General features: G+C 38.6%; 1 protein-coding gene across 2 annotated transcripts; it reads left to right on the top strand.

The window, feature by feature from the left end:
* The first annotated feature begins 348 nt into the window (after nt 1-348).
* Nucleotides 349-1,319, top strand: LOC121987205 (protein argonaute 1B-like). 2 transcript variants are annotated; one of them, XR_006113437.1, is made up of 3 exons: nt 426-574; nt 691-1,123; nt 1,190-1,319. XR_006113437.1 is itself a non-coding variant. In XM_042541098.1 (2 exons), exons 1-2 carry the CDS (start codon nt 380-382, stop codon nt 898-900), a joined length of 405 nt encoding a protein of 134 aa, XP_042397032.1. In that variant the 5' UTR covers nt 349-379; the 3' UTR covers nt 901-1,319. The 2 variants fall into 2 exon arrangements, 1 of the variants encoding a protein (XP_042397032.1); XM_042541098.1 differs by having other exon boundaries at nt 349-574; nt 691-1,319.
* Nucleotides 1,320-10,713: the final 9,394 nt, after the last annotated feature.

Below are 10,713 nucleotides of genomic sequence, written 5' to 3' on the forward strand. Positions count from 1 at the left end.
ACAAACTGATGAAGGTGTAAAAACAATATTTTTTAGATGGAGAATGGTAGGAACACTGGGAATTAAGGAAAAAAATGTTTCATATCTCAATTTCTTGACTCTTGTGTATGCATTTTCTTATGTATGTGACTATGCACTACGTTTTGTAAGTAGTGAGGATTGAACCTTCTATGATCTGTTCAACTTGTTGGCAAAAATTGATGACTTAATGTACTTGCATAGATGCATTCCATTGAGGTGAAAAAATTTTCTTTACAGCCCTTGAAGAAGTAGAGAGGAGACTGGAGAAGAAGATTTTTTGATACTGATAAGAGAACTATTATACATTACTTGGCTTTCACTGCATTTGCCACTTCTTGACATGTGTATGTCCTTGTAGATGAGGCAACAGGGTGATTTGCAATACTTTAGACCAGCTCTTTGTGTAGTATGCAAACCAAACGCCAAAGATGCTACAACTCTTTGTGGGAGAGTGAATAGCTGGATATGTATCAATTTTGCAAAGAATGCCCAAGATAATTTGGCTAGGGGATTTTGTCATGAGCTTGCTCAGATGTGCCAGATATCAGGAATGGTATGACTTCGACATTCTTACTACAACATATGATTTACTACATGCAACTTAATTCTTAATTATCTTATTTGAAGAAGAGCCACATAGATCATTATTTTTATCTACATGTTTTATAGGAATTTTCTCTAGATCCTGTGCTTCTTCCTCTAACTGCTCAACCTGATCATGTTGAAAGAGCGCTTTCAACATGCTATCATGATGCAATGACTATACTCCAACCTCAGGGAAAGGAGCTTGATTTGCTCATTGTAATATTGCCTGATAATGATGGTTCTCTTTATGGTATGATGTCTTTCTTGCACTTGATCGTGTTCGACACAACTTGATATTTTTGCTTGTTGACAAATATCAATTGGTTGAACCTTTTAGCTTTAATTTTTTTCCTTTTCCTTGTTCGCTTTATTATTATATGTCATAGTTATTACAGGTGATCAAAAGCAGATATGTGAGACTGGCCTTGGTTTAGTTTCATAATGTTGTTTGACAAAGCATGTTTTCAGGATGAGTAAACAGTACCTTGCCAATGTTGGCTACTAGATCAATGGAAAGGTGAGTACGTGGAAGGTGGATATATTTTTCTTGTTCTGCTTTGTGTTACTAAGGCTTGATTCATAGGTTGGAGGAAGGGACACAGTTCTTGTCGATGCATTGTTAAGGCGCATTCCTCTTGTTAGCGACCGATCAACTATAATATTTGGTGCTGACGTAACACATCCTCATCCTGGGGAAGATTCTAGCCCTTCTATCGCAGTTGTAAGTAATTTTGTCAATCTTCATTTCTTAGTCTATGTATAGTTGCCTTGATGTATTCTTACTATCACATGCAATGTATTAATATTTCATTTAAATAAGAGATTGCTAGAATCAATATAAAACTTCTGTTAGCTTAATGTAAAGTTTGTTCTTTATATTCAAATTTAATTGCATGATTTATTATCCTTTCTCTTTTTTATCAAATACAATTACTTAAATGAGGGTTAGTTTACATTGTTTAAAGTTCAGACATGTTTGTATTGTAATGCTTCATAGTAGAATAAAAAACCTAACTAGTTGAGGGGATAATGACCCTGTTTTGGATATTTTTATCTTTTAATATATGTTTATATTTTGCAGGTTCTATTGACAAAGTTTCCTAGCGTGCCACCAACGTTCCAAGTACAGTGTGACCTTTTCCCTCAAGGTTGGCTTGGCTTGCCTCCTCGTCTCCCTTCTCATTCTCATCCAAGCACCTTATCAAGTCTTCAGCACCAACTTCATATTGGAAAAGGTTGGTATGAAAAAATAAGCAAGTGAGAAAGAGGAGTCCAATGAAATCCTACAAGTTGAAGATTGTGATGGGACTTGGGTTGATAATAATTAAGTGCAATCCTACATGACATGAACCACCATTAAAAGTTTCTAGAATTTTGGCTATTGTTCATTAGTTGTAAATAGAGTTTATTTGTATTGGGATAAATTTTATTTGAATATGAGATATGTTTCTTCTTTTGTGATTGTAATTCTTGTATAACTAACATTTTGAATGATATTGATGTGGGGAATATTCTTTCTTGATTAGGATTCTTTATTATATATTTAAATTGAAATATGATATATTGGTATTAAAAGATAATAATTTAAAAGACAACGGTTTAAAACCGTTATTGTTGTCTATCATCCTCAAAGACAACGGTTAAAAACCATTGTCGTAGCCCTAAAAATGATTGTAACTGGCAGTGTTACGTTATTAAAATACTCTGAATAACAATGGTTTTAAACCGTTGTCTTTTCATTCAAAGACAACGGTTTAAAACCATTGCAAAACTATTGTCTTTTCACTCAAAGACAACGGTTTAAAACCGTTGTCATAGCCCCCCACACACACACATACACTTTTAACAACACTGTCAATTACAACGGTTTTAAAGGGCCTACGACAACGGTTTTTAACCGTTGTCTTTTAATGTTTTTGTTGTAGTGAAAACATTTTCATCCCAAATAACAAATATACTTACAAAATAGAGTTAACACAGATAATTAAAATTAAGAATTAAATCTTATCTAACATGACCAACATTTAGTCTTGGTCATAGCTTCGATTTTCAAAATGGATTTAAGTTTGACCATTTCCTAAAATCCCACTAGACTCGTTCCTCATAAGATCTCTCTTCTCTAGTTGTTTACCTGACTTACCATTTGTAGAATCACTTGACTCAACATCTGACCAACTAGGTCTTCCTTTCATATACTCCATATGGACTTTAGTCAGTTGTCAAGTCTTATTGACCCAACTAGAATTCCTATAATATATCAGATCCTCTCTGACCTATCTAAGAATCATAAGGTTCATATGATAGTGGCTTCCTTGAGAAAGTAGTCGAACTATCAATATCATCTTGAAAGTAGGCATCATGTTGGGGGAGGCACACCGATATAATTCCAAAAGTCTACCATGAGGTTCATGTGATAGGGGCCTCCATGAGAAAAGTAGTCAAACTAGCAATGTTGCCTTGAAAGTAGGAGTCGTATTTGGATAGGCACACCAATATAATTCCAAGAGTCTATGTTGATAATGTTGGAACCCCAAGGCTGTTTTGGTGTGATCAACAAGTTAAGTTAGGTCCTGTGTGTATCTAACCTTGTGTCTAAGTATGCAGGAGCTTAGGAACACAGGTAGTCGAGCGGAAGACGCAGCTAACGAGAAGGACGACAGTTTGAGGGACGAGGTGCTGCGGAAGAGTACACCGGCGGACGAGAAGGAAGCGCGTGGTGGTTCCGAGGGACGAAAGCCGGAGCGGAAGATTGCTCGGGGAGCAAGAGACACAGCTAGTGAGAAGGTCGACGACCGAGGGACGAAGACTGCGGATGAGTACGCTGGCGGACGAGAAGGAAACACGCGGCAATTCCGAGGGACGAGAAGCCGGAGGGAAGCACGCTTGAGAAGACCGGAAGTTGGGTTCGGGTGAGCCCTTTTCCGGATAGCAGAAATCACCCAAGCAAGCGGATCCGGAGTAGAAGACCCGGACCGAGCCGAACCAAACCGGAGCAGTGGTCCCCGGATGAAAAAGTCAATGTTGGTTGACTTTGGGCTCCTGGGCGCCCGGAACGGTCCGGGGCGCCTGGAGCAGCCCGGGGCGCCCGGAACCCTTCCGGGCGCCCGGACCCAGTATTTTCACCAGATCGAGTCAAAACTCGATCTGAACGTTGGGAGATAAAATTTATCCCCCCTAGGGCGCCCGGAACCCTTCCAGGCGCCCCGACCAAGGCTATAAATATAGTCTTGGTCCAGAAGCTTCAAATTAACCAAGAACTCAAGCATTCTTTATACACTTGTACGCTTTTCTGTTTTAAGCTTCTGTTGTGCGCTTCATTGCTGTAAAAGGCTTCTCCGCCTGAAGGAGATACTAGTGCTACGCTTTCTTGGATTAACAACCTTTCCGGTTGTAACCAAGTAAATCTCGGTGTGCCTTTTACTTTTCTGCTTTTAGTTATTTCTCTTATTTTATGCAAGTGTTAGTTTAAGAGTTCGAGAAGGGTGTTTGCGTTTTTGATTCTTGCAGGGCTATTCAACCCCCCTTCTAGCCGGTCCAACGGTCCTACAAGTGGTATCAGAGCCGAGGCGCTTCAGGAGGACTAACCGCCGAACGAAGCAACGTCATGGCCGGACCAAGCATCCACCCGCCGAAATACGAAGGGGACTTCGCTACATGGAAAAAACTGATGCAGGTATTTCTTACAACAGATATTGAACTATTTTTAACAATGAAATTTGGCTTTGAAGCTCCAGAGGACAAGGAAATAGACAAATGGACAAAAAAGGAGCAGGCTGACTTCGTGGCGAACGGCAAAGCAGAGTACCATCTGCTAAGCGTTCTTCCGCCTCAAGAAGTCATCAGGATCGGTAAATATAACTCCGCAAAGGTACTTTGGGAGAAGTTCCTCGAGCTGCACGAAGGTACGTCCGAAGCCAAACTCGCTAGATGAGATCTGCTTCGCAATCAGCTCACTAGCCTACGACTTGGGGAAGACGAGACAGTCGCACATCTGCACTCCAGAATAAAAGAAATCATCACCGGACTCACGAATCTCGGAGAAAAGGTAAGTAACCGAGATTCGCTCAGGTACGCCTTAAATTCATTTCCAAGAAATTCAAAATGGGCATCACTAGTAGATGCTTTTTACATTTTGAAGGACTTAGAAAAAATTTCATTAGAAGAATTTTTTTCAACATTTGAAGTGCATGAGTCAAGATGTGCAGGAATGAAGGAGCCCAAGAACAACGTCGCCCTCAATGCTTCGAGAGACGAACCTGAATCGGAATCTTCTCTCGACGACGAGGAAATGGTAATGATGGTAAGAAGATTCAAGAAACTTTGTAAATCCAGATCTACTAACCATCTGCAGGGGAAGAAGAAAAGGACGATCCGCTGCTACCATTACGACGAAGAAGGGCACGTCAAGGACAATTGCCCCAAGTTGAAGAACAAGAACAAGGAAAAGGGTAAGAAGCCTATCCAAAAGCGAAAAGCCCTAAAGGCGACGTGGGACGATACGTCGTCGGAGTCGGAAGTCGAGGCATTCTCCGGACTTGCTCTAATGGCAAGTCATCAAGACAACGACCCTGAGTCAAGCTCTTCCGAAATGAGCATCGAGAGCATCGATGAAGGGGGAGCTTCGTCAGAAGTAAGCAGCAGTTCAGGGGGAGACACGGAAAATGAACTCGATAAGGTAAGTCAAGTACGTTCTCTTCCTCCTGATAAACTTTATAAATTTGTTAAGTTATTAACTAAAGACTGCTGTAAATTAGAAAAAGAAATAAAAAATTTAAAAATAATTTTAGCTAAGTCTTGCCCTCTAGAAGAATTAGATAAATCAAAATTGGAAAATAAAAAATTGAAACTTGAAAATAATGATTTGAAAATTCAAGTAGATAATTTGAAAAACCATGCATGCTCATCTAATTCTAGAAAGTTTAAAAATTTAAATTGGTATTATAGATATCACCTGGGACAAATTAAGAATATCTCTAGAAAATATGTCCCTAAGAAATTTTTAATCAATCCAGTAAGCTGGAACCTTTATTGGGTTCCTAAATCTTGCTTAGTCTAAATTTTAAAATTAAAATTAGCGCTTTTCAGTGAGAAAATTAAACAATAAGTTTCTCTATAAGGCTTTGTCTAAGGAAGTGGTTGTTGCTCCAATAACCAAGAAGGTCTAGTGCCTCGCCACGACCTGGAAGCCAAAATATTGAAATAAATGTTTACTTAACTTTTTGTCAAAGCATTAAAATTAGAATTAATTAATGCAGTCAAAGTTTTTTTTTAAACATTTTTGTTCAAAATTTTTATACTTAGAAAAATACTTTTTGTCTAAGTCAAATTCTTACTTAAGAAAAATTCTCAAAGTTTAAAAATTTATTTGAGAAATTCTTACTTAAATTCTTTTTAGAAAGATTCTCAAAAATCATTTTTTTTAAGAACTTTTTTCTTGAAACTAGAAATCTCAGCTTAAATTACTTAGAAAAATTTTCTAAATCTCTTAAAAACTTAGAAATTTTTTTTAGAAATACTTGTTCTAAGTCTTTGACCCTTAGATTATTTTTCTTGGAACCCCATTTTTTTTGTGATCAAAGGGGGAGAAAGGAAAGTATAAGTCTAGGGGGAGGTAGGTAGATAGATTTAATTTTTTCTATCTTTTTGTACTGAGGTAGATAGATTTAATTTTGTTTCTATCTTTTTATACTTAAATTGCAAATTAAGTTAATTTACTTAATTTCATTTAATGTCTATTTTAACCCTAGCTTAACTTGGGTTGATCACACCAAAAAGGGGGAGATTGTTGGAACCCCAAGGCTGTTTTGGTGTGATCAACAAGTTAAGTTAGGTCTTGTGTGTATCTAACCTTGTGTCTAAGTATGCAGGAGCTTAGGAACACAGGTAGTCGAGCGGAAGACGCAACTAGCGAGAAGGACGACAGTCCGAGGGACGAGGTGCTGCGGAAGAGTACACCGGCGGACGAGAAGGAAGCGCGCGGTGGCTCCGAGGGACGAAAGCTGGAGCGGAAGATTGCTCGGGGAGCAAGAGACACAGCTAGCGAGAAGGTCGACGACCGAGGGACGAAGACTGCGGATGAGTACGCTGGCGGACGAGAAGGAAACACGCGGCAATTCTGAGGGACGAGAAGTCGGAGGGAAGCACGCTCGAGAAGACCGGAAGTTGGGTTCGGGTGAGCCCTTTTCCGGATAGCAGAAATCACCCAAGCAAGCGGATCCGGAGTAGAAGACCCGGACCGAGCCGAACCAAACCGGAGCAGTGGTCCCCGGATGAAAAAGTCAACGTTGGTTGACTTTGGGCTCCGGGGCGCCCGGAACCCTTCCGGGCGCCCGGACCCAGTATTTTCACCAGATCGAGTCAAAACTCGATCTGAACGTTGGGGGATAAAATTTATCCCCCCCAGGGCGCCCGGAACCCTTCCAAGCGCCCCGACCAAGGCTATAAATATAGCCTTGGTCCAGAAGCTTCAAATTAACCAAGAACTCAAGCATTCTTTCTACACTTGTACGCTTTTCTGTTTTAAGCTTCTGTTGTGCGCTTCATTGCTGTAAAAGGCTTCTCCGCCTGAAGGAGATACTAGTGCTACGCTTTCTTGGATTAACAACCTTCCCGGTTGTAACTAAGTAAATCTCGGTGTGCCTTTTACTTTTCTGCTTTTAGTTATTTCTCTTATTTTATGCAAGTGTTAGTTTAAGAGTTCGAGAATGGTGTTTACGTTTTTGATTCTTGCAGGGCTATTCAACCCCCCCTCTAGCCGGCCCAACGGTCCTACAGATAATCTTGGATAGGTCCACCTGCATGCAAATAACATAGATATAGAAAACTAAACAATACTTAGGGCGTCAATGTTCATCGTAGCTAAATTAAAATCCTAGAATCATTTTCAAGTCCAGATTTCTCCCTCAACCTCTTGCTTGCTCTTGACCTCTCAATTTCTCTAGACCCTCTCTCAACTCTTTCAATCCTCTCACTCTCTTGTGAACACAAACAATCTTTGATTCTCTAGATAATTTGCTTTACCTGCTTAATTAGTACTTGATTTTATAGTTCCTATTGATTCGATATATTTATTACTAGATGACAATAGTGAGTAGGGTCGAAAAGAAAACTAGAGAGGGAGTGAATATAGCTCATGGCTATTTCACATTTTCATAAAATAGTCAAGAGTACACAGCGGAAATAAGAAAAACAAAAATCAATACTAACACAATTTCTTTTACTTAGTTTGGAACCTTTGATGACTCTTACTCCAAGACCCGCGATAGTTGATTACTTTCATTGGACAATCCACTATATATTCATCAATTAAAAAACACAAATTACAATAAATGAAATGAAAATAATGAACACTTATACCGACAACTTATAAGGATGTAGATTTAATTGTTGTTGTCGGTGCATCATTTTGGCATTGTGGAGAACTTTTCGGAATAGCACGCAAGAAAGGAAGTCATATATGAAGTTTTGTTTAGGTTGGTTGGTCGAACCCTCTTTTTATAACCTTGTCCACGTACCTAGACCGACCTTGGGCGCCCCTATCAAGCTGACATGGCGTGACCTTAGTGAAGCTCTATCCACCAAAGTTTATCCTGATCCAGGCACCTGGACCACTCCTAGGTGCCTGAACGTTGATGTATGCTGGTCAATCATAGCACACCACCTTATATGCCTGAGTAGCTTAGTTTTACCCCATCCAGGCACCTAAACCCATTCTGGGTGCTTGGACCTCTATGCGCCTGGACTTTTTCGAGTGCTTGAAAATACTTTTTCCAACCAACTTCTAGCTTTTGATTTCCTGCATCATAGAGTTAGCAAGATAAGTAAAATATAATAAATATTCATAATGATCAAGATAGTCTCGGGTCTGTCTGGTTATGACTTTGGATTTTATTGAAATCCTAGGTCGAACCAATGCCTACTATTTCCTCAATAAGAAATATGTCTTCACCTACTCCTCTCAAAAGAGTTACCTTTTGTCAAACACTTGTTTGGGCTTTTGTTCAGCATCTTGTCTTGACCTCTGGGACTTCTGTTAGATGTTCAATCCTTGACTCGCCTCGACTTCTTCCTGGTGTATGCAACCCCAAGGACTTCCACCTGATGTCCTTGATCTGCCAAGTCTTCTGCCCAGTCTACCCGACTAAGACTTCCTGCCCAATCCCTTAACCAGGACTTCGTGCTCAATCCTCTGGACCAGGACTTCATGCCCAATCTCTTGATTAGGACTTCGTGCCCAGTCTCTTGACTAAGACTTTGTTGCCTAGTCTCAACTAGGTCTTGCCTGTACACTCAGGTAAAATTGTTAGATTATAATATAGTTTAACTTTGAACCCTTCTAGCACTAACACGATGCACTTTTTAGATTTATGACGACACTTTCTAAATCTAGGTTTTACATCTTGGGTCCTTTAATATTATTCGCCATTTTCTTTAAGGTCTTCTCTAATTTATCAAGTCTTGATCTCAAAACTTGATTATTGATCCTTAAATTTTGATTTTTCATGTTTGCCTGGAATATTTCTCTTTTTAGGCATATATCTAAATTGCTTAGGGATCTTGCCTAAAAAATTTTCTACCTTCCTATCCTTAGGTATAGTTGTTCTAGCATGATATGACCTAAAATTTTTATTGAATTATCATACTTCCTATTCTCATGATAACAAACTCTTAAATCATAAAATTTAAGTCTAGCATGTTTTTTTATCACGACACAAGGGAATTACATTATTAAATGATACCTTAAGTTTGTTCTTAAGAGCTCCCCCTTGATTTGAAATCTCTCCTTCATTCTTAGTCAAATTTCTCCCCTTGGACATTGATTCTGATAATGTCCACATTGATTCATGAGAAGCACACAATGTACTCCTTGCCTTTTCGTATCACGGGGCGAACTTCTCTCAAATTCTGCTTCACCTTGGGTGCCACTTGAGCCTTTTTCTTCAATAATTTGAGATATTTGTTCTTATAGTATCTTTTCTCCCTACACATAAAGCACATTATCAGGTGTTTATCATTATGAATTGCGTTTGTTATACCTTCTTTAATCGTAGAGGTGATACATGATTCTTCTTCATTGGTTCAGGATATCAAGGTTTCTTCTCGTTACAATGTCAATTACACATACTCCCCCTCAATCTTTGAAGTGGATACTTTTTCAATTTTCTCCTTGGATGTTGAATTCCACTTAGAGTCCTCTTCTTCTTTATCTAAAGAGTCTCCCTCTTTGGATCCGTCTTCATTTTGCATTGAGGTTGGATCTTCATGGAGTTTGACTAACTTGCTTCATAACTCATTTGCATCCTTGCATTTACCTATCTTGTATAATATGTCAATAGGAATGAATTTAACCAAAATGTTGGTTACATTTAGAGTTGTTACTCAGTCCATTTCTTCTTCTTAAGAAGTTTTCCTTGCTCATCAATTGGAGTTTCAAATCCCTCTATTAGAATCAACCACTCATCAATATTCATCATGAAGAAGTTCTCTATTCTTGCCTTCCATTTACCAAATCCTCCCAATCTGAAGTATGGAGGTGCTTCAATGTCATATCCGAATCCATCCAGGTTCTATTATAAACTTGAGCTCCCTTGATACTGTGTGTATGTCTCATATGTTTTAACTTTTCTCTTCTACAAAAGTTTAAATGCATAAGATGGCAACTTTTTATATTTTTATAGATTCAAATATACTTCCAATCAATTTATTTTAATAAATAATTAATAATAAAAAAGGCAGCCCAACCTTACTCTATTTTTTTACAAGAGGCTGTTTCCAAAATTTGAACTCGTGACCTTTTGGTCACATGTCAATAACTTTACCGTTGCGTCAAGGTTCCCTTTCTTAATAAATAATTAATATCAAATTAAAATTAGACTATAATAATTTTAATACAAACTTAATTAATTATTAAAATGAAGGTGAAAGTCTGAAAGAGAAGATCAAAAACGAAGGCCAACAAACCAACCAAAACGACCTCCCGCATGTCTATAGTTGCGGCTTGTGCGAAAAGGTCAAGAGTAGTGCAATGGATGGAGAAGATCAGAAGACGAACACATCAAAGAAAGAAGTCAATTAATAATAGAACTATACGTGAAATTAATTTAATGG

Source organism: Zingiber officinale, chromosome 5B (genome assembly GCF_018446385.1).
Source record: "Zingiber officinale cultivar Zhangliang chromosome 5B, Zo_v1.1, whole genome shotgun sequence".
Classification (NCBI taxonomy): domain Eukaryota; kingdom Viridiplantae; phylum Streptophyta; class Magnoliopsida; order Zingiberales; family Zingiberaceae; genus Zingiber; species Zingiber officinale.